General features: G+C 38.1%; 9 protein-coding genes across 9 annotated transcripts; 3 read left to right on the forward strand and 6 right to left on the reverse strand.

Annotated features, from left to right (window-relative positions):
- Positions 1 to 1,769: 1,769 nt before the first annotated feature.
- Positions 1,770 to 2,837, reverse strand: IMP21 (Imp21p; the record flags this gene model as incomplete). The annotated part of the gene is made up of 1 exon (XM_451017.1): positions 1,770 to 2,837. One exon carries the CDS (start codon positions 2,835 to 2,837, stop codon positions 1,770 to 1,772), a length of 1,068 nt encoding a protein of 355 aa, XP_451017.1.
- A 564-nt stretch (positions 2,838 to 3,401) lies between these two features.
- Positions 3,402 to 4,463, forward strand: RRD1 (peptidylprolyl isomerase RRD1; the record flags this gene model as incomplete). The annotated part of the gene is made up of 1 exon (XM_451018.1): positions 3,402 to 4,463. One exon carries the CDS (start codon positions 3,402 to 3,404, stop codon positions 4,461 to 4,463), a length of 1,062 nt encoding a protein of 353 aa, XP_451018.1.
- Positions 4,464 to 4,965: 502 nt separating this feature from the next.
- On the reverse strand, positions 4,966 to 6,597 carry PCK1 (phosphoenolpyruvate carboxykinase PCK1; the record flags this gene model as incomplete). Its single annotated transcript, XM_451019.1, has 1 exon — positions 4,966 to 6,597. The coding sequence occupies one exon, from the start codon at positions 6,595 to 6,597 to the stop codon at positions 4,966 to 4,968; it is 1,632 nt and encodes a 543-aa protein (XP_451019.1).
- Positions 6,598 to 8,584: 1,987 nt separating this feature from the next.
- KLLA0_A00506g (uncharacterized protein) lies at positions 8,585 to 9,124 on the forward strand (the record flags this gene model as incomplete). The annotated part of the gene is made up of 1 exon (XM_451020.1): positions 8,585 to 9,124. The coding sequence occupies one exon, from the start codon at positions 8,585 to 8,587 to the stop codon at positions 9,122 to 9,124; it is 540 nt and encodes a 179-aa protein (XP_451020.1).
- Positions 9,125 to 9,222: 98 nt separating this feature from the next.
- KLLA0_A00528g (uncharacterized protein) lies at positions 9,223 to 12,912 on the reverse strand (the record flags this gene model as incomplete). The annotated part of the gene is made up of 1 exon (XM_451021.1): positions 9,223 to 12,912. The coding sequence occupies one exon, from the start codon at positions 12,910 to 12,912 to the stop codon at positions 9,223 to 9,225; it is 3,690 nt and encodes a 1,229-aa protein (XP_451021.1).
- A 1,156-nt stretch (positions 12,913 to 14,068) lies between these two features.
- Positions 14,069 to 14,410, reverse strand: PCC1 (chromatin DNA-binding EKC/KEOPS complex subunit PCC1; the record flags this gene model as incomplete). Its single annotated transcript, XM_002999299.1, has 2 exons — positions 14,069 to 14,297; positions 14,376 to 14,410. The coding sequence occupies 2 exons, from the start codon at positions 14,408 to 14,410 to the stop codon at positions 14,069 to 14,071; spliced, it is 264 nt and encodes an 87-aa protein (XP_002999345.1).
- A 324-nt stretch (positions 14,411 to 14,734) lies between these two features.
- On the forward strand, positions 14,735 to 15,877 carry KLLA0_A00550g (uncharacterized protein; the record flags this gene model as incomplete). Its single annotated transcript, XM_451022.1, has 1 exon — positions 14,735 to 15,877. One exon carries the CDS (start codon positions 14,735 to 14,737, stop codon positions 15,875 to 15,877), a length of 1,143 nt encoding a protein of 380 aa, XP_451022.1.
- Positions 15,878 to 15,900: 23 nt separating this feature from the next.
- Positions 15,901 to 17,717, reverse strand: MCM10 (Mcm10p; the record flags this gene model as incomplete). Its single annotated transcript, XM_451023.1, has 2 exons — positions 15,901 to 17,546; positions 17,630 to 17,717. 2 exons carry the CDS (start codon positions 17,715 to 17,717, stop codon positions 15,901 to 15,903), a joined length of 1,734 nt encoding a protein of 577 aa, XP_451023.1.
- A 222-nt stretch (positions 17,718 to 17,939) lies between these two features.
- Positions 17,940 to 23,186, reverse strand: MLP2 (Mlp2p; the record flags this gene model as incomplete). The annotated part of the gene is made up of 1 exon (XM_451024.1): positions 17,940 to 23,186. The coding sequence occupies one exon, from the start codon at positions 23,184 to 23,186 to the stop codon at positions 17,940 to 17,942; it is 5,247 nt and encodes a 1,748-aa protein (XP_451024.1).
- Between the last annotated feature and the right edge of the window lie 123 nt (positions 23,187 to 23,309).

A 23,309-nucleotide genomic window follows, 5' to 3' on the forward strand; every position in this document is an offset into this window, starting at 1 on the left:
TCGATTTCGATTTCAACTTTATTAATTTTTTTTTAGGAAATTAATTTGAAAAACTTCCGAGCTCTCTCGATTTGTGTACCAAAACTTTCACGGTTTGAAGTATTTCAGTATTGGAGCGAAAAAAAAAAAAAAAAAGATCGGATGTCTTTGATATATGGAAAGGGAAAGCTCTGATTCAATAATCTGGGGAAAGAATTGAGCCAAGAAGCAGGTAGATTTGAAAGTAACAGCAATCGAGGCATGATGGTTCCTGTTTATATATCATAAGTGTTTATGAAAATCGCAATTGTGGTTATGTATTATTACTCATATCCTCTCAACAAAAGAAAGCTACATAGATCTTGCACAGAGTGTGTCATATTAGCGTTACGGCGATGAATTCAAACCAGAAGAATCGGTAACAGTTTCCTTATTTCCCTTTCACTCCAGGCATCTCGAATATTTTCTCTCAAGTCTATATTATTTGATTTGCCTTTCAAGAGCTAGTGGCAAAGTTCAAGTCCAGGTAGCAAGTGGTATGGTATTTAGTGATTTTCCATTGCTCCTTCAACCATCGATTCCTTTCAGGCGCACAGAATCAGGTAGGTAGCCCTTTCATTGATACCTCCACGCGCGTATTACAGGCAAGCTCAGTTTAAAAAAAGCAGAGATTGTTCGAGGAAGTTTTTGTCTGGGGTTGATGGGTTTTGTTTTGCGCTGGTTTTGTGTTTTGCGCTTGGTTTTCTTTGTGGAGAAATTTTAGGCACTGGAGAATCTACCGTAACTGATGGTAACCTCCGATGGCTAGAGTTACTTCCCCGATGGTATGGAGAGATGCTCTGCTTGGATTATCTCCGGTGCTGCTATTCCTGTATCGGAACAACTCTGGAACAATTTTGGACAGTTCGGAGGGGCGGTACTGGGGCATTTCTCATTTATTGCTTATAGCATAAAGACAAGAAAATGCATTCAAGGTGCAATGATTTACCTCAGCGTGTTTGTTTAAGTTTCACCAAGCAATGCATACAGTTGTATAGTTTGCGATTGGTAGGCTATATTTTTACTATGTACCGCGTAATAGGCAAGTCGTAGGGGAATACTTGAATGTTTCGATTCTGTATAATGGTTTTTTATATCCTTGTGGTATAAGGCAAAAATAGGAAAAATAGCCACGATAGGAAGAGATGTGTGTGTACGTCCAGGTGTTCATGAAAGAAAGTTGCCAGCTTGATTTATTGCAAGCTCGTCAATTTTAGTGGATCGAATGTTTTTAGCGATTGAACCCCATGCAAACAAACAGTAGGAAAATCTCTCAGTACGCTGAAGTGAATGAGGGGTACCAAACTTTAAATTCTTGATGAAAGGAAAGACTACGGTATATGACATTACCCGGCCAATAACTCACTCTTGCGCGCTAATCCGAGCTTGCTGCATGTCATCCGATATCTCCCGAGATACACACTTGGTGAAAATTGGACAAGTAAATGTCTCGTCTCCATCTCCATGCCTTTTTTTTTAAATTAGTGTTTTCACAATCTTCGGATCCTGCTATTGGCTTTCCCCACAAATTTTGGTTATGTTGCTGCTCCTTCTCTTCAGTCAATAGATGAACGAATTTCGTCCTAATTACCCTGTATGTTTGCCTTAATTTTTTCGTTCAGCAGCAGTAGCATTTGTTATTTCGTTTCATATTGACAATGGCGTTTTTACTGATCACGTGTATTAAGTTTTAGTTTACGTTTATATATGTGTGTATAGTAACGGCTATATGCTTGTTGAAGTAGTGCATATCAGTCAGCTATCCCTCTACGCTTTGATCTCTTCAATTTCTTCCGAATCACAAGCATCGGTACTGAAGTTATGAAATTTTGTAATGATGCCAACACCGTTTGCAACGGAATAATAATCGACGATGGCTGCAAGGAATGTGCCATCTCAGTGAGTAATTGTTTCGGATATGGATGGTACATTGAACATATTAGGACGTCAATTTTGTCCAAGGTTCCAACTCCATTGGTGCATTCGAATAAATAATCTATGTGATCGCAAATTCGATTCATTTGAAATAGCATATCGTTGGTATCGTCGTCACATTGGTTTATGATGTACAAAGTGTCCCCATTAGTGAAAACAGAACCGAAAGAGTAAACTAAGGCGTATATTTTCTCAGCAAAAGATTCATCCATTTGATCCAAGTAAACAACGAACGAGTGGCCTTTCTCGCTCGTTGCGGCGGTAATATTGTCTCCTTTGCTCATATGATAGACAGCTCTATGTATTCCGTGTTGAATTTCTTCCAATTTGATATCTCTTTTGTCTGCTTCTGTTTTAATCTCAGCATTCTTCGCTAGCCATGGCTTCATAGAGTCGAGTACTTGGGTAATTGGTGTAACAAAGTTCGGTAAAACTTTACAACCTAAATCATAATCAATGTGTTCATCAATTTCTATTTCATTCTCTACATCACTCACTTGTTCCTCCTCACTGACCTCACCATCGTCTTCTCTATCTTCTATGAATTCCTCTTCATCTTCATCTTCATCCTCGTCACCACCATTTTCTTGTCCTGGAGATACGCTATCTCTAGTGTTTCCTTTTTTGGCCTTCAAATGTAACCTTTCTGAAGGGTCCTTATTCAATATTGTCCACTTCAGGTAGGCTTGGTCCTTTATACTTACTCGACTCGCAGACCTTGATATCGATCTGCTTGATGATATGCCGGTATCTCTTGTCTTACTCCGGGACCTACCTCTTTGCTCTGGTTCCTCTATCTTTATAGTTGGAAACGCTGGAGGCGCAGCCAGATGCTTATCATCAGTTAGTTTCTTATTCAAAATACCTCTTCCAGGTTCTTCCATGTCTAAATATGTTCAATGGCTCACTTGTAGTATACTTTGTCTGCGACCGGAGATTGAAGCTAAGTTGATAGTTATTTCAATGATGTTGGATTAAATATTCGTCCTGTGAATTCAGTAGAATAGTATTAGCTGTGATACAAAAAGTTAAAATTATTTCACAGGTACAAGCTAGTGTCGCGGATAAAGAAAGTAAATGTGTGACTGGTGACTTGTATTAGGAATCTTTTCTCTGGTGTGAAAACATAGCAGTATAATCGTTTTTCAAGGTTATTTTGGCTTTTTATTTTTATCATATGTTTTCATATCACTTCACAATTTCAGTGCCTGTACTGCGAACGCTTAAAAAAAGTTAGAATTCTACAGACTGAAATGCTAAGAAAGGATATGAAATAGCAGTTTCTCTTGTAACTTTTGGGGAGGCGATCTTGAAAACTAATACCTTCCTTGTAGGACGTATCAAATATTGCATTCTAATTATTCTCCCGCACATATTTCAAGCTGCAAATATTAAATCGAGAGTTGTTATGATATAACGGTGATAAATAAGGGATAAGAAACTAAGAGATGGACTTTGATTATGAGAACGCCAAGTTCTCAATGCCAGAGAAAAGAATATTCGATAGTCAGGGTACCCTTGACTTCCAGAATTCAGTCGCAATGGTTAGAATACAATATCACTTGCAGAAGTATATTACGCTTTGTAAGGGCCAGCAGATACCAGATACAATCAAAGAAAGTTTTTTCACTAATATCGTAGTGGAACTACTCAAAAGGCTGTCTGCCTTGATAGACGAGACACCTCCTGAGAGAATGCATAGTAGATATGGAAACCTTTCATACAGAGATTGGCAAACGAAGTTTCAAAACCAATTGGAGAATTGGTTGCATGAGTTATTGCCCGAAAAGTACAACAACAGCATCATAGAACTTTCATATTACATATCTAATGCATTTGGATCGAAGGAAAGAATTGACTATGGAACTGGTCATGAATTGTCCTTTTTAGCTGTGATAATTTGTTTGGATATGCTAAAAATTGAAACAATAAAGGGGCCGGCGCTACTTTATTGTTTCAATTCATATTACGACGTGATTCAGAAACTAATCTTAACCTATAAATTGGAACCTGCTGGGTCTCATGGCGTTTGGGGGCTAGATGATCATTTTCATTTCTCATACATTTTAGGAGCCACTCAATTGTTAGATGTGAATACTTCTTTAATACCAAAGGATATTTCTAATACTAGATTGATGGAACAAAACAGCTCTAGCAATCTATTTTGCAAATCAATACGATTCATTAATGTCGTAAAATCGGGCCCATTTTCCAATCATTCTCCTCTACTCTACAACATATCAAGGAGTGTTCATACATGGCACAAGATGCAACAGGGTTTGATTAAAATGTACAAGGTAGAAGTTTTAAATAAGTTTCCAGTCGTGCAGCACTTTTGGTTCGGAACCGCATTTTTCCCATGGACGAGTTATGGTAACAATCACTCTTTGCCAATATATCAGCCTGCAGAAAATAACGACGATGCTGATTTTTTGACTGCAAACAATGCTACTACGAAAATGCCTCCACCTTTGAGTACAAGCACATCTAGGTTTATACACAGACGTTAACACAGCATATATGGGATGAGATTAAAGATCTATTTAACCTGCTTTTATTCTTCGCTTAAGGATGATATTAATGATTTAATTCCTCCCATAAATAAATAGTATATCCAGATTAAAAGATACTAAAGCGTATGTATGTACTATAACCATATTGATAAAGGCTGTTAGTGATAAATTAAAAAGGACGAAAGTAATAGAAAAACGAATGAGAAAAACCCCAAGATATCTGTAGAATTTTCTTGTTATATATGTAGTCGAGAAAAAGATAGTTTCTAAATGCAAGAATCAAATAATCCGAGCCAATGGTATGTGTATTATTGTTAGTTGGTTTTTTATGAATCTCAGAATTTTATATTAATAATAATGAACCGGCTACGGTTGAGATAGTCTGGTTGAAGGTAACGGAAAAAGTGAAACTATGTTGAAGAGAAAATATTACTCAATAATATTTCACTCTGCCTCTTTTCGTTATTTTGGTATAGCACTTCTGTTGAGGACATTGTGATTATAATTGCGGACCAGCAGCTAAGACTTGTTCGGTAGCCTTATCTTGGTAGGTCTTGAAGTTTTCTACAAACAAATTAGCCAATGACTTGACATTTGAAGTGTACTTAGCTTCACCTTCAGCCCAGTTCTTACTTGGATTTAGTAGAGAAGCTGGAACCTTGTCACCCACAGCCTTTGGAATTTGCAAGTTGAAGATTGGCAAAACTTCATACTCTTCCTTAGCCAAAGAGCCATCGTGGATGGCATCTAGGATAGCTCTGGTGTACTTCAAAGGACAACGCTTACCACCAGCAACGTAAGAGGAACCAGTCCAACCAGTGTTGATTAACCAAGCGTTAGCGTTATGTTCGGCCATCTTTTCAGCCAACATTGTAGCATATTTCATTGGATGTAGAGACAAGAATGGTTGACCGAAACAAGAGGAGAAAGTTGCTTCTGGTTCAGTGACACCTTGTTCAGTACCAGCCATCTTGGAAGTGTAACCAGAGATGAAGTGGTACATAACTTGGTCAGGGGTCAACTTGGATACTGGAGGCAAAACACCTGAAGCGTCACAAGTCAACAGGACAATGTTCTTTGGATGGTGATCAGCTAGACATGGGATTTTAGCACTTGGGATGTATTCGATTGGGTAAGCGCATCTAGTGTTTTCTGTGATTGTAGAATCTTCGTAATCAACTTCTCTAGTGTTAGGATCGTAAATGATGTTTTCCAAAACAGAACCGAACTTGATAGCGTTGAAAATTTCTGGTTCCTTCTCGGCAGACAATCCCAAACACTTAGCGTAACAGCCACCTTCAATGTTGAAAACACCATGATCGGACCAACAGTGTTCATCGTCACCGATCAACAGTCTATGAGGATCAGCGGACAAGGTAGTCTTACCAGTACCACTCAAACCGAAGAACAAAGTAACGTCATTATCTTGAATACCTTGGTTGGCACTAGAATGTAAGGTGAGGACATTGTGATTTACAGGCATCAAGTAGAACATCACAGTGAAAATACCCTTCTTCATTTCACCAGCGTATTCGGTACCCAAGATGACCATTTCCATTTGCTTGAAGTTAATTTCCACAGTAGTCTTAGAAGTCATACCGGAGGTATGTGTGTTAGCAGGGAATTGACCAGCATTCCAGACGGTGAAGTCAGGTTCACCGAAATTTTCTAGTTCTTCCTTTGATGGTCTGATCAACATGTTCGTCATGAATAAGGCATGGTAAGCTCTAGCACAAACCACTCTGACCTTGATTCTGTAACGAGGATCCCAGCCAGCATAAGCATCAACAATGTAAATGTGATCCCTAGTTCTCAAGTAATCAGCAGCTCTTTCTCTGTTAATTTCCCAAGTTCTTTCGGAACATGGCTTATTTACTGGACCCCACCAAACGTTATCCTTTGAAGTTTCTTCTTCAACGATACGCTTATCACGTGGAGATCTTCCGGTCTTATCACCAGAGTAGGCAATCAAGGCACCAGCATTGGAAATGGCTGTGTCTCTTTCTTTTAAAGCATCTTCATATAACAAAGCAGCTGGAGCATTACGTCTGATGGTGACGACTTCTGCAGAAAGGCCAAGCTCAGCCCTAATATTCTCTTCAGCAGAATTTTGTGTCTTAGTTGGTGACATTATTTGATAATAGGTTTTATTTTCTTTCTTTTTAGTCGCGCTAGAGGAAAAGTCGATAACACGGTTAATTGAGTATTCTTAAATGGAGAAGAGTCAATTTATCGTATAGTATGAATTTTGGCTTTACTATTAAAGTGCTTTCAATGTGTAGAATCACTGAATTTTGGGTTTACTTTTATTGCAATACAACTGAGATAATATATAGCTACTATTGTACCTTATCAACACTTGAAATGTATCCATCAAACTAAATCATGAAAAACCATCGCCCTTATATATGATCATAAAAGATGAATATTAATCAATTCACGATATGACAGGACGAGAATAAATAATTGCACTTAATTACTAGATGGATAATTGATGTTCCAGCGAGTTATCTGACTCATTCTAGGCGATTTCAGTAAACAAGAGTCCCTTTCTCCCTTGGTTCGGTATCGATATAACTACGTTTTCTTTGATATCTATCTATGTGTCTGTTCGTTTCAAAATAAAATGTCCTGAAATGTCCTGAATGTCTATGTTTTATGTTTTTCGTTTGTCCGTTCCGTTGTTTGTCCCAGCGTGGAATTTGATTAAAACTAATTAACACACAAGGCAAGAACAAAAAAAATTGGGGACTTTTCAGTCTATACGGCACTTTCTCTAAATTTTTTTGTATTCAATAAGACCGGGATGTACAGACCAGTACTTGGATTGTTGGGAATAACGCCCAATTGCTCGAAAAATAGTTCCGAAAGATGTACGTTTCAACATTGAGTGTGGTGTGAAAGGAAAAACCTTGCCAGCCAAGTTCATGTCTGGCACTCGAAAATTTTTCCTTTCCCCCCTGTTGTTCTTTTGGTTCACAGGATGTAAGTAGGAGAAGGGGGACAAATTTTGGCAATTTGTTGTACCGCTCCGCTCCCGGGATGCCTCTGGGTAGATAGCGTGTGGGGCAAGAGGATACTGGAAAAAAACAAAATTTACTTCCCGGGTTGATATTGAAATGTGATGTACGGGTGATATTCCCGGGCATCTGCTCACTTCCTGCAAACCTTCGTAGCTTTATTTTTTTCGATTTTCATTTTACTTTCTACGTTCTTCATTGATTTCGGGTTCCCCGGTCGATCGCGTGGGGAATCGACATGCTAGTGTACAGCCGTATATGGTGGACCGGGGAAAGAGAATGGAACGGAGTTGGTGGCGTATAATGATTATATAATCAAGATTAAGTGGTTTCTTCGAGCGTTTCAGTGTCATTGGACTCCGAAGCCCGGGCTCATCTACAAACTCAAATAAAAGGACATTTCTGGAAGAGGGACAAAGAAGCTTGTTAATACCATCCATACGTACTTAGGTAATTTTATCGGTTGTAACCTTTCCCTTCCCGGGGTTGAGATGAGCATGTCCGAGAGTCTTCTCTTGGTACATTACCTGCTTGTCCCTCTATCTGTCCAGTTTTACTATATTCCGTAATAGACAATGCTCAGGCGATCGGATCATACCGGCAACCCAATTTTTTAATTTTCTTTTTTTGTATACCCCAGATTTATTTCTTCACCCAGTACTTCGCGGCCGTAGAAACTAACAGCGCTCTGTGAATTCTCTCTGCTCCGGCATTGGCGGGTACTTTTTCGGTTGACACATTAAATGGCTTAGGACGCGTATTAGCTTGTGGTTTGGCAATCGTTCTCGATTACCTCACCAAAATACAAAAACCAAAACCGAATATTAGGATCTTCAGTTAGTTTTGGACCCTAAGTATGATCACGTGATCATGATTGATTATATAAAAAATTGCCCCACCCTTTGCCGTACCGATTATCAAACCATTGGATCCTTATTTTTCCTGAGGTTCCCAATTGTCGAAAATGAAAAGTAAAGGAAAGAAAAAACAAGGACAAAAAATAGAGTCTAAACAAAAGGGTAAAGTCACGCATCATAGGCATGAAGTTTCAGACATCACCGACATATTTTCTGACACCCACCAAAGATTTCACTCACAATGACAGATACCAAAGGAAGGACGAAAATAGGAGAGGTGTCTGAGTTGGTGGACGCATGGTTTGGCAAAAAGAGAAAATTGCTCTATGCACACAAGAAATGCAACGCATCCAATATCGGCGGTAAAGGATCTATTAACAAATTAATTCAAACTTCAAAATCTGTCGTCCGGGCTAGAGCCTCTAAAAGGCAGAAAACATATACTGCTCCAATGGCTGCTAGCATTATCCCTAAAGCAGATTTCTCGAACGATATCTCACATTCACCTAGAACAGTTCAAGCAATTGTTTTTGATTCTTCCACAAAGATAAGGCTAATGAAAGAACATCACTCAGATGCCGATTGGCTTAGGTTGGTAGTACGACAGCATCACAAGCTTAATGACAAACTAACCTTGTTAAAGACCGATCATCCAAAATTCAGCACTGTCATATTGCAGGGGCTCTGTTCGTCGAATGTGCATCATGTGCTCTGCCATGATGTTTCTTTTTTTTCATTATATCGAGGCGTGTTTTGGTGTTTAAACTGGAAATTAGGGTAAAAATATGTAAAAGCTATTCGAAAAGTCACACTTTTTTAGCAGAAGACGATACCACCAAAAGGAAATGTCGATAGGTTGTTGCTTTACTTAAAACTAGTTTAATTAGTACATACACCAGTTTCTCGCCCAAGTTCTCTACATATTGCGAATACAAATCTTGTGCTGAAAGTGCGTATCCCTAACTGCTGAGCCTTATTTCTCATATTAAAGTCATCGGTAACTAGACTGACAAAATTAAATCTCTGAGTACTTTGTCCATCTTCAGATAGAGGTATGCAGTCCTTACCTTTTTCTATTGCATCATTGTTTAAAACATTAAACTTATCTTGTGCTTTGGCTATGGCATCAATGACAAACTCGTCAACATGGGATTTCCACGTCATCTGCTCTTCGATCTCCAAGTGCTCTTCAAGATGCCCTGCTACATTACCCGTAAATCTTAGGGCAAGTAGTTTACGCTCGTAATATAGCTGCCTAACAGCAATCACTGCTCTAGTTGCAGCTTCGAGCACACTTTCATCTTTTGATTTACGGAGAAATCTCAATTCTTGGAAGGTAGTCAAACATATGGCAAATTTCAAAACACTACTTGTGGCCAGCTTGTAAATATGAGCAAAATGCCTCAACCAAGTGGTTGCATCTAGCACAAAGAATGTCACATTGGTGTCAGCTTGACAATTCAAATTCCCCAAAAAACTTCTATTGAGTAATTCTCTCTGTCTAAAATCCGGGTTCATGAAGGCCTCCAACCATGGTTGCTCGAGTTTATCGATGGCAGATGAATATTCCAACCTATCTTGCACTACGAGCCTGCCGTTATCTAGAATTTTGTTTGCATTAAAGTCATCACCACCTTGAATATTCGCAGTTTCTAATGGGCCTTTGGTATATAAGGAAGCTGTTATCAAATCACCATTTTTATTGAAACAGAAGTAGTCCGGATACATTAATTTGAATCCTTGCAAATTCTCGATAGATACACCAGGAATCATCGATTTGGAGCCGTCCTGTAAGTTGTCACTGCAGTTTAAATTGGATATAATTTCAAATTTTTCAAATGGGAAACTCTCATTCTCTTCTGGATAGAGTTCTACTGATAATTGATCGTTAGTGTCATCATTAAATCTAAACACTAAATTCTTCCAGCTTGTTGCTTCTGGATTCAACTTTTTACAACCATGACCATATCCATCACAAGCTTCCCACTCAGTAATGATGTTGAATAGTAACAGAGTTCGGCATATTCTTTGCCAATATTTACGTCCAAATTCGTCATCATCATCGAAACAAATACCTTCAGTTGGGGAATCCAAAAACAGAGTATCTGATAGACCTGTACTTTCTAAGGTGGTGACATCGAGGTCAGATTTTTTACTGATGGTGTTGAACCATAAAGAACCCCAACAGCTCCAGCATTCTGGTAGATTTTCATTTTCACAAATGCTTGTTAATAACTCCTCTCTGTTCATTGGCAAGTAAGTCGACATATGTGCATCAATATCAAAATTTTTGGTACCCGTAACCATGCAGTAATGAATTAGTGTATTCATAAATGTAATCAGAGAATCCCAAGGAAATATTCTCCTAATGAACACAATCCAAAATTTCTTTAATGTCAAATCATTGACCTGATCAAGTCTTATTTGAATAGAAATTATGAAAAGTAACCAAGGTAGAACATGGGGAAGAGCAGTGACAATGGGACCATATAAAAACCGTCTCAAAACAATCATGCCACACTTCATTGAGGTTACATTGATGTAATGAAGAGACCGCTTCCAGACACCTAAATCTAGTGGAAACTCGTACGGAACTTTTGGAGAGTCAATTGTGCTGAAAAAGTCTTCTGTCGAAGCTTGTTGCTGCGAAGAAAACTCTACTGGATCTAAAGAACCTTCCGAAGTGCTCTTGGTTGATTTTTTTCGTTCTTTACGTTCTTTACGAGATTTTAGGTGTTTTGAGAGCTCGAATAGCATTGCGAATGGGTTCTTCGGGTCACCAAACCCACATAGTTGTAGAATGTGCGATTGAGAAAATAGTGAGGAATGTCTAAAGAAATGTTTTAATCTTTCTGCATCCTGAATGAAAATCAAATTTGGATCAAAGAAGTTCCCAGAAGAGGAGACACCAAATTTGTGTTGAAAGTAATGTATGACGACATTTTGTAATTCTGATGATTCCAGAAAGCTTGGAAGTAACATCACTTCTGTGTGCTTTAAGTAGTCAACAATGTGATTTGTCCTGTTTCCACTGCTGTCACGTTCAGCAAAAGCTCTTTGGTAGATGTTATCTATGACTAATTGCATATACTGCGGGGAAGGAACAAAAATGTCTTCACAGAAAACAGATTTTCCCAAATTGACAAATGCTTCCAAAGTGTTTTGTTGAACTGTTGACATATGATAATATAGCTTCCCATGGCCAAAAGTGAATTTCAGGCTTTCTCTGTACCAATGCTCAGCACTAAGTTTCCAATCAACGAATCCGGAAGGATATAGAGCGATTGCCATTCTGGATAAATCACCAAGCCTTTCTAGCCAGGGGATGGAGTACTTTGGGGGTAAATCCTCCAACATATTTGATAATGCAATAAATACGTATGCGATGAATTGACAGCAAACCTCGGGATCCATGAAATTTGAAAAATTCTTCAAAACATCCAAAAATGTAATTGTACCATAAACCCATAGCCTTCTCTCTATTCTATAAACATCTACAATCTCTTGCCCGATTGCGAGACTTGATTCTGATTGAGACGGTAACAAGGCTGTAGTTATGAAAAGAATGTAGTTGTCAATTAACTCTGCGTTGATTTTATAGGCTAACCATAGATTTTTCAGATCAGTAGTTTGCTGAGTGGTCAAATTGGAACATCGTTCTTGTAACTCTGTTTCTTGTTTAACGATGCTCTTATAGATTTCTTGCAATTTTTCCACTAATTGCTGTTGGCTGGACGCTTTACTAGAAGAATTACTTGTGTTAGTGTTCGAGTAACTGTTATTGTTATTATTATTGTTATTATTATTATTATTATTATTGTTATGATTGTTGTCTTCGTTGTTATGATCGTCGGAGATACTATTGTTATGATCATTGGGATTGCTATTGTTGTGGTCGTGGTTTTGACCGGAACCTGCATTTGAGCCTGACGGTAGATTCATTTCATTGTCAGAGTTATTTTTTGCTGGGGAATGGTTGTTACTACTTTGATTCGATCCGAATGCCATTTGTTGACGATTATCAGGCTGTCCCAGGGAAGATTGCCCATTATAGGTTACTTTTTGCGTGCGTTCTACCCCATCCTCCTGATAATGCTGCGGTTTTATGTAATTATTACCGTTGGACGCCAGTTGAGTATTATTGCCTACCGTAGTTAATCTTGTCACGGAATCTGAACGTCTTATGCTACTGTTCTCATTAACCGTAGTAGCGGCTTCAAAATTCGTTTGCGAAGTAGTTGGTAAATAAAATGGCGATTGAGGGAACTCTCCAGAAGTATCAACGCCTCTCGGCTGGGGAGTTTGTTCCATTTGTAATGTGTGAGGCTTGGTTATACTAGGAGTCTTCTCGTGATGCCTTATCTTTGAAGGAGAAGTCAACAATGAAGTATCCAAGTATTGACAAGGCTCCTGTGGTATTTCTGCAACACTGATATCTACATTCTCAGGCACACCATCGCCAGTACGTCTTTTAATAATATTCGAATCGTAATAGTCCACTGAATTCGAATTATGTCTTTTCTGGTGCAATCCAGAATGGCCTGCCATCGATGCTGATCCAGGATCCATTATCCGAGAAGACCAAACCTTTTGTGATTAAGGAGTAACGCACAACAGAGTGTACAGTTAACAACTAGGCCAGGGGATTTAGTCGCTTCTCCGTGCCGTTTCACCACTTGATATGATTTGTTTGTATTTTTATCTCACTAGAGTTAAAAAAAAAAAACAGCAAATAATTTTTAGGAGTTGTGTGCAATTCTTTGTTTCTGAAGCTTTTGGACTCTTTCTACAATACACCCACCAAAAGTTTTAATCGATTCTACTTTGAAAATCAGCGTATAAGCCGAGCTTGTTATAGGAGGGCTAGTATGCTGTTTCAAAGCGTCAGGATATTATGCTCAGCTACTTTTAATCTTGTCTTCGTATCCCTGTATGGGATTTTTTTTGAAAAATACCTAAGGTCCCGCAGCTAGTGAAGAAATCAGTAGACGGAATTTAAAAATGTTTCACTCCACTTCGAAAATACGTATTAAAAATACACATGATGAGAAATGGCATACATATAAATCTTTTTAAAAGCGAAAACTTACTAATCTGACAGAGTCTTGGGGTTCAGGTGCTAAAACCAATGATTCACGCAGTGACTGAAATAGGCCCGTAGTTTATTATTATCAGACAGTCGACATGTTGAACTGCTTATTTGTGTAAGATTTAAAAAATTGATAGTAAGGCATATGTATATATACATTAATAAGTTGGCTTGGAAACGGAAGGGGAAAGGAAAAGTTCTACGACCGGTTTGTATCTGTTTGCCAAACCTTTACATATTACCTCAATCATTTTTCTTTTCTTCGTCTGAAAGCTGGTGATGTACTCTGCGTGTCTCCACAACTCGAAATGGTAACGACATCTCACATGACGACGGTCTTCTTTGATTCTAATGCATGGATACGAATTGTCGCTAATCAGTACGATGCTTTATTGTAGAACTTGGCTATAGACTTAGGGATTTCATGACACTGTTGGTAAATATTGCTAGGCTTGATCCTTAACTTTTTTCTTCACTTTCGTTCCTGCATAATATGAATAACGAATGCAATGACACAAATTGTTCTGCGTTTAGTTTTTCTGCCTTAAGAAATTTCATAGTACCATAGGTTAGAAAGTAATAGAAAGATGGGAAGATGATGAAAAGGCACCCCGAACGTGTACTGTTCTGTTTGCATTAGCACAACTCATCAATAGTTTCTACGATTGTCTTGATTGATTCAATGACACTGTTCACACCTACACGTAAAATACGCTCGTCAACGCTTTCAAAATCACATATAAGTTTGGTGTCTTGCGTAGAATAAGTAACTTGGAAATCCTCTGGTTTCATGATGGGGTCTGGAAGCAGCACTTTCCTTGCTACATCAGCTTGTTTAATGCTTTCAAATGGTATTTCCAAATGTCTGTACGGCATTTTACATCACAACTTGTTAGTATTTCAAGTTATAAACTTGCATTCATAAGAGCCAGAAATAACATACAAAGAGTGCTCGAAAGACGTGTCTCCTTTATTCATCTTAAAAGAGTACTATTTATCCGCTGATTGAACTCACTACTGCAGCAAGTTTCAAGTGTGTATCATTCATAAAGATCTCAAAGTCAATAAGTTCATCCTGAACATGAACCACACACAGTACGGATGCGTTTTTCGAAGACTTTTTTGATTTCTAATTGGGTAAAAATAACAGAACATCAAGTTTGAAGGTAGTTTAGATCAAGCATGGATTTAAGTCTTTAATATCTGACTTACTATCAAAATGCCCGTCCTGGTACCAGGTGCGAAGATAATTTATTATCAGCTAAGGATTGGCAGGCCGATCTTCAAGGATAAAATTTTCTCATGGCCAGAATGCCTGACGAGTCTAACGTAACTAAACAAGAATTAGGGATATATAACGGTGTCTCATTTACAATTGTCACAAAGCTTTTAGCAGAAGGTGCTAAATCGTACCAACTTGGTTCGAAACTCTTAGATGATGAGAAGCTTCTCGCTAATAAGAAATTTGAATATTCGGGGGAACTGCTCATCGTAGATTCGGTGTTTTCAGGATCTGGCCGGGATAAAGACTGCGATTTCGCCACGAACGTCATAGCACAATTCTTTGAGCAGGTTATTGTCCCTTACCGCCTAATAAAAACTACATCCAAGTCATCTGTCATAGAACTGGCCTCGAGCATTGACAGCACTAGACAGTACACTGTTCTCTTTCTTTCTGGTGATACATCGATATCAGAATTCGTTAATAACCTGCCCTTGAACCACGACTGTATTTCAGTGCTTCCATTCCCAATGGGTACAGGAAATGCATGGGCAAGCTCTTTGAAGTTGATGGATCCAGCTGTCATATTCTCACAATTTGTCAATGGTAAGTTGTCCTGCAACGATTTCCCGTTGTATAGGGCAACTTTTGACAACGGTTATGTCCTTAAATTCTTCATAATTTTGTCACTGGGATTTCATGCAAATTTACTTCATCTCTGCGAAGAAGATGAGTACCAGAAAATGGGCATTGAAAGGTTTAGAGTTGCTAGCCAGCGAATTTTAAGAGAATACAAGCTCGAATCTCGCGTCTCTATTCCCGATATTCTGGAAGGATCTTTTAGTTATTTTGCGTTAATAAATACCACAAATCTGGAGCCAACTTATATGCCATCTCCCGATTCTGATCCATTGGAATCACAACTACATGTATTGGCATACCAGTCTTCTCTGGATAGAGTAGAATTCCAGAAAAGGGTATTTATGGGTTATTCAAATACGAAGCATTCAAACATCTTACAGAATGGAACGTTTTACAGACCACTGCCATTTTGTTTTAACGTCGAAGTACTAGACGATCCGTCACAAAAGAGCAACTTTGAAGTTTGCTGTGATGGGCAACTTCTTAACTTACTAGAGTTAGAGGGAAAGAATACTCCACCATCCACGATAAGAATTGAGACTTGTACGGAGCCATCATTAAAAGTACTACATTCTTTATAATATATTAAACCTTACATTATTGTCTATATAATTTCCAAATCATCACTTGAGCCTTCATCTTTATCGAGCCGCTCTTGGCTGCCTTTCATTATTTCATTGAAGATAGCGTTTCTCTTTTCAATTTTCTCTTTCAATTGTTTCTTCGAAGGTTTCAGGCTAACATTATCTTTCTTTATATTGCAAATATCCGTTATCGCCAGCTGTTTATCATTCTTTGGCGCCTTATTCTCTGTAGAATATTCAAGCATCTCTAAAGACGCTTTCCCTTTTGTTGGGTCATAACCAATTTGGTTCGCTAAACCATGTTGGAACATGCTCAACGTCGCAGTCTTTTTTGCTTCTTGATTGACTCGGTCTTCCTTCTTTGACAACAATTTGTCGGATAGACCCTTTAACTTTTTCTCCAAGTTTCGATTGTTTCTGAGTTCTTGAATTTTGCGTCTTTTGTTATCAAGGTTGGCCAGTATGTCAGGATTTTCGTAGTCGTCATCGAAAAACGCGGTAGAGGCATTTGCAGAACTGAAGAGGAATCTGTTGGTCTCTGCAGCTGCCGGTTCTCGTACAAACGGTTTATCAGGATTTTGTTGATATCTTATGGATGTTTTACCATTATTGTGTTGTGATTTTACAATAGTCTGTTGATATCCTTTGACAACTGGCGCTCTCATTGCCACAGAGCTACTAATTTCAACTCTTCTAGAACTGTTTTGCCTCATTTTTGCCTCTTTATGATATGCACAGTAGTTATCATGCAATTTGTTTATTGGCGCACCACATAGCTTGCCTTTGTTCTTCATGTAAAATTGGCACAATCCGAATTCCTTACTGTGACCTAGTTCCAGTATATTATTGGTGTCTTTACTAACTTTTAACGAAAATGTAGCGTAACTAGGGCTTGCTCCCGCTTCCAGTTTCTTGGAAGGCATTATTTCAGGGTTAAGTATAGCAATCAAATCACCTAATCTTAGTTTGTAATACTTTTCAACTATACTTTTCCCAAAGAAAATAACATTCAGTTCAAATTGGAAATCACTTATGGTTAGGCTGAAGAATTTCACCGGTTTCACAGAATTTGTCATTCTTGGTTCAGTTTTCTTTGAGATGATACCCAATACCAACCAATTGGGATAATCAGGTTCAGAGAACTTAGGGGCTCTCACCTTACTGAAGAGCTTTGGAAGTCGAAGCACTTTTATGTTTTTAGTATGTTTCCTAAGTACGGCCAACGGTACATACCTTCTGTCTATAACCAGACCACTCAAATCATCTTTTTCATCAACAGTAATTGGTTCATATTCATCGAACATGTCGCCATTGAATGTGTAAACTCGATGTGCCAATAATTCTTTCTTCCTTTTAATCGCTTCATGTTCATTTGTATTGATGGAGCGAAGTTTTTCAGTAAAGTAAGAAGTGGTACCCAACTTTTTGACCTTTTCCCTTACATAATCCTCATTAACATTAAATGTAGCTTCCTCTATATCTGCTACTGGCGCAATATGTTTGATATCCTCTATTCCTTTTGTAGCATTATCTGATTTCTTAGGAGACTCTGGAACGTCGATAGAATCGAAATTAGGGTCTTTGAGGTTTCTCTTCTTCTCTAGTTCCAACAGCCGGTTAGTTAAATCTCGTTTCTCAGTGTCAATTTCAACAATTCTTCGTTTCACTTTGATTTAATGATTGGTTATAATATGTTAGTAGGATATTCTAATGTCATTGATCTCGGTAACCATTATTATTAGAACATACCTCTTTCGATTTCAGATTCATCATCAGATAATTCCTCGTACGGGTCGAACGCCGTAATTTCTCTCGGGTCAGTTAGATCATATGACATGATGCATCTTCACTGTTACCTATACTCGATAGCTTCTGTAACTATTCTCGTTCATTCTTTACTTGTGGGATGTCATTATTTTGTTTTCTCGTTTGAATATCTGTGGAAAGTAATACTAGTATTTTTTACATGTTGAAAACGAATGGTCAAATAATGATACATAATAGAAAAAAATTAAATAGAACTTCGGTAATATTAACAGCCATAAAATCGTCTGGAGAATCAGGCTTCCTGACCATCCTCAGTATCACTTTCAGGCTCTTTGTGACGTTTCTCAGGCTGTTCTGTTGCGGTGTCGTCTATGGGTCTCTTATTAGGAGAAATTTCTGACGTTGAGAAGGGACTAGTGAATGTTGAATGAGAGCCAAATACAGGGGCCTGGAATGCTGCACTCATATTAGAAGTGTCATTCTCTACAGGTTTAATTGTGGACTTTTGTTGTTCTAAATTCCTGATCTTGCTTTCCAAAAATTTCAATTTCAAGGAAACTTGCTGTTTCCCTTCTTCGAAAGATTTTTGTTTTATTTCTGCCAAATCTGCTTCAAATTGCTTACGCATGGAATCCTTAAGTGCATTCAATTCTGCACGATGCTTTTCTAGAGTAATGGCATCATTTCCGATCTCTCCTGCCAATTTTTGGGCCTTTTCGTTTACCTTTTCTTCAAAGGACTCTTCTAAAACAGCTTTTCTTGCCTCAACTATTTTATCAATCTTTTGTTGAGTAGGTAACCTGATCCGTTTCTTGAGGGCTTCTTCTGCTAATTTAATTTTTTCCAGAGTCTGCTTCTCATATTCTTTTTCCCATTCATTCTTCAAAGCATCGATGTCTATATCCAAGGTAGGCTGCGAAGGAGACTGGACAGTAGTCTTTTCGCACTCTTCACGAATTCTCTTTTCTCTTTCTTCAAACTGTTTCCGGAGCTCTTCCTCTCTGGAATTCCAAGCAGATTCTTTTTCTGCCTCAAACTTGCTCCTCAATTCTTTTTCTTTATCTTTTATTAATTGTTCTTTTTCAGCTTCAAATTCTGTTTTCAAATTATCCACTATTGACTTCGTGTCTTCGTTGATAACTGGCGTATGATGTTCAGCTACTATTTTTTGAGCGTTGGAGGCTTCGGCTTCAAGCTCCTGTATTTTACTATTTAACATTTCCACAGTCTCAGTCAACGATTTTATTTTTTCATCTGAATCTGCATTATTCTGTTCGGTCTTGGAAGCATTTTCCATTTGAACCTGAATAGAATGTAGATCTTCCTGCAATTTAGATAATTGAGAGTTAAAAGTCTGTTCCTTTGTTTCTGCTTCTTGCGTTACCACTTGTAATCTTTCTTCTAACTCTTTGCAAGCGGTCTTACATTTTCCTAAATCGGCCTCCACTTGAGATTTAGCTTCATTGATTTGGTTTATTTCTGATGATAAAGATTGTTCCTTTTCCTTGGAGGCATTCAATCTATCACGTGCTTGAAGCCTAATTCTTTGGAACTTCGATTCCCAGTCATCTTTCTCGGCAATGACGCTTTGCAAAGTATCCTTGGTAGTTTGCAGTTCATTTTTAACATCGTTAATTTCCTCCTTTAGTTTACCATGTTCTTCAGGATCAATACGTTCATATTTATGTAAGATATCTTGAGAACGGCTTTTCCACCGTTCTGCTTCTTCTTTCGATTGAATGAGTTCCTGTTCTTTAATTTTGATACCATTTTGCAAAGAGGAAATGGACGACTGTAGTGGCGCCAGCCTATCATTACATTCTTGCAATTGCGACTTTAGATTGTCACATTCTTTCTTGAATGAACTATTTTCAGATCTTAGTGTAACGTTACTTTCTCTTAACAAGTGCAGTTGGTCAAGTTCTTTCATTATATTTTCTTGCTGCTCTAGCAAATGAGCGCTTTCACTGGAACTATTCTTAACTTGAGATAATTGAGTATTCAAATCTTCAATTTCTGATTTTGCTATATCAAGGCGTTGTTTTAGAACCGTTTGCTCGCTCAATGCAACTTCTAGTTTAGTTTCTAGCATGTCTCTTTCACGGCGCAAGCTGATTAACAAGTCACTTGAATCATGAGAGTTGTCACGATCTTCAGTCTTGTTTAGCAATTCAATTTGGTCGTACAGGAGCTTATTTTGGGTTGATAGTTCTTGGACTCGTTGCTCCAAAACGGACAGTTTATCTTCGTACTCAGTCTTCTGTTCATTCCATAATTTTTCGCTATTCTTCAAGTTCTCCATAGCCAGTTGGGATTGGGTTTTAAGTGTCTCTAGATCAGATTTATAGCTTTGCGCCTCAGTTCTTAGGGACGTAATAGTTTTAGAGACATCTGCATGCTTTTGCAATTCAAGTTCGTAGCTCCGTTGACTCTCATTTGCATATTGCGTTTGCATTTCTAGATCTTTCTGAATCATTGCAATTTTTTCTTCGTAGTCAGCCTTAGTTCGATCCACAGATTCTTTCACCATCTGAAGCTTACTGATTTCTTCCATTGTTGCGTTCCTCTCAGTTTGGTATTCTGATTTTTGATGGAAAATTTCGTTATTCAGGTCTTTCACCTGATCGTTGAGAATATTGACAGTACTCTGTAATTGATTTCTTTCGTTTTCTAGAGTGATTATTGTCTTCTGAGATTCCTTCTGGGCCTCTTCAAAGGCCTGGCTTACTTCATTAACGGATTGCACGGACTGTTCCGCCAGAGTTTTATGATGCTCTATTTGTGAATATGAATCAGAAAGTTGCAAGTTAACCTTTTCCAATTCCTGTCTCAAAGTCTCAACTAGGTTTTGAGCATCATCGACATTACTTAACATCGTATATGATTGTGCCCGTGCCTCGGCCTCCTTGAGTTTTGCGGATTGTTCATTGATAGTGGATTGCATTTTCTGAAGTTGAGCTTCTTTTTCTTCTAAGGTCGTTTTCTGTTGAGCTGCCTCACTAGTTAACTTATCAATCTTTTCTTGAAACCAATTATATTGATGCTCTTTATTGCTAGCAATTCCTGTGGTGTTTTTTTCAATTTCTTCAAGGCGTTCGAGTGAACCAGACAACTCAATTTCCAATTTTCTAAGCTTTTCCTTATAAGAATTCTGAGTTTCCTTGAGTAACATTTCTCTCTCACGTTGGAGTGTCTGAAGTTGCGCAATTAACACCTTGTATTCGACACTTTCTTTGGAAAATCTTTCGTTCTCTGCCTTCAGTTCCTTTTGAACCTTTGCCATAAACTGTTTTTCAGACTTCAAGATGGATAGTTCCGATTGTATAGATGACAAAGTGGATTTCGTTTTGATTAAGGAATCTACAGTCTCCTGTGTACGTTTGTCCTGTTTTGTTAAAATATCTTGTAGATCAGATGATCTTTTTTGTAGCTCCTCACATTGGCGTTTGGAAAGCTCTAAAGTTGATTGTAATAGATTTAACCTATCTTCTGCAAGAGTACGTGAAGTTTTCTCAGATTCGAAATTAAGTGATATTTCATATAATTTCTTACGCAGGTTGCTGTTTTCTGATGACCATTCCTTGGCATTATTCTCTGCTTCTTGAATGACAGCGGTGAGTCTTGTTTCGAGATCCTTCACTTTATCGTCATTATCAGGAGAAGGGTAAGTAATGGCCTTAGGTGTGTTTGTGCCAGAGCTAGCATTTACTGACAATGCCTTGTATGCGTCCCTCTCCTTTGATAGAATGACTAGTTGGTTTTCAAGGTTCTGTGCATGATCATGAAGTGTAAGAATGGTTTCTTTTGCCTCTCTCACCGTTTCATCCTCTAATACCTGGATTTGAGATTTGTTTTCAGCTTCCCTGCGTTCTAATTCATCAGCAAGATTGCGAATTGTAGAAAGAAGTTCGGAGTTTTTCTGCTGCAACTCAACTACTGATCTAAATTCTACTAGTCGATCGGTTATAATGCCTTGAGTGTCAGAGGTCTTTGTTATTTCTTGAGAGTTGGTTAGATTTTTGACAAATTGCAATTCTTCAGCGGATAATGGTCCGCCATCCTCTGACTTAATAGATTCGTTCACGAGTAAGTACTGTATCTGATGGGCAAGGTCAACACGTTGCTTAGATAGGGAGGCTATTTGAGTCTCATAGCTTTTCACAGTAGCTTTCAAATAATCAAGTTGTGACGACTTTTGATCACGGTCTTTGCCAGTTGACTCTAACAAAATAGTAACCTCATTTAACTCTCTTTCAAGCATTTCACTTCTCTCTTTGAAGGAATTGAGAACAGGGATTTTATGCTCTAATTCAACAACGAATGCTTCCACTTGCATTTTTAACTCGTCTTTTTGTCTTTTCTCAATAACCAGCTGTTTTTTGAGCATTCCCAAATCACCATATAACTTAGGTATGACAGAAACCGATTTTTCTGAAGACGCAGTGGTATTACCAACTTCGGAGTCTTCTAATTTTATGTTGGATGTTAATTCATCGATTGTCTCCTTAAGTTTTATGCAGTTAGATTCAGATGCGTCTAAACGATATTTGACCGCATTGAGCTCTTCAATGAGCTCGTCTCTTTCTTTTTCGGTGAAATATGATGAGTCCATGTTATTCTTTGTAGCATCCATTTCTTTCTTCAATGATTCCATATGTTTCTCTAGAGCATCAATCATTCTCTGCTTTAAAGACATCTCTTTCGTAAGCTCTTGTTTAGAGAAATTGTACTCATCTTTAATTTCTTTGTTCTCGGAAAGTTTTTGCTCCAGTTGTTCATGTAAACTGTGTACCGATTGTTTTAGTTTCTGATTACTGGTTCGAGCTATTTCCAACTCTGATTCCATATTCGATACCTTTAACTGAGAATCTTGTAATTCACTAATTGTGCTTTCTCTAAACTCATTGAGTTGTACGGTCTTGGTATTTAACTGATTGGTCAACCAGTCATTGTTTTCTCTCAATAATGTGATTTCTTGTTCCATCCTTAAAATCTCGCTTTTCGAACGTAGCTCTAAGGCCTGCTGAGTTTGTAGCTCAGTTTCAGTATTGACGACTTTTTGTCTAAGTTCCTTATTCGCTCCCTGTGCTTCATTCAATTTAGCTTTGGTAGAACTGAGTTCTTCAATTTTTTCGTTTAGTGACTCTGCAATATCTTGCTTAGAAGCGTCAGCAAGTTCTTTTTGTTGCCTCTCTACTTCTATTTCTTGTTCCAATTCTATGATTCTTTTGGTCACTTGTGAATTTCCTTCAATTAGACGCCTTTTCTCTTCTTCAAAGTGTAAGCGCTCATCCTTCCCATCTTCCAATGCCTTGGCTAGTTGAGAGATGTGAATTTTGAATGATTCTAGTTTGTTCTCTGATTGAGATTTTAATTGATCCAAGGTAGCAGTTATTCTTAGGTTTTCAGATTTTTGTTTCCGAAGATCTTCCAACTTCTCCTCAATCCTACCTAAAACATCATTATTAATGTCTTGTATCAGTTGCTGGTCGACTTGTAGAAAGTCTGCGACCCTAGAGGCAATGGGTTCTACGGACATTCTCAACTCCACAACACAACAATGGAATAGCAATCTATAAGACGCTACTTTTACCTAGTGTTCAAGCTAATCGCTATGATATTCAATTAGAAGTATACTAAAAATTTCTGCAGGTATACATGA

Source organism: Kluyveromyces lactis (genome assembly GCF_000002515.2).
Source record: "Kluyveromyces lactis strain NRRL Y-1140 chromosome A complete sequence".
In the NCBI taxonomy this organism is placed as follows: Eukaryota; Fungi; Ascomycota; class Saccharomycetes; order Saccharomycetales; family Saccharomycetaceae; genus Kluyveromyces; species Kluyveromyces lactis.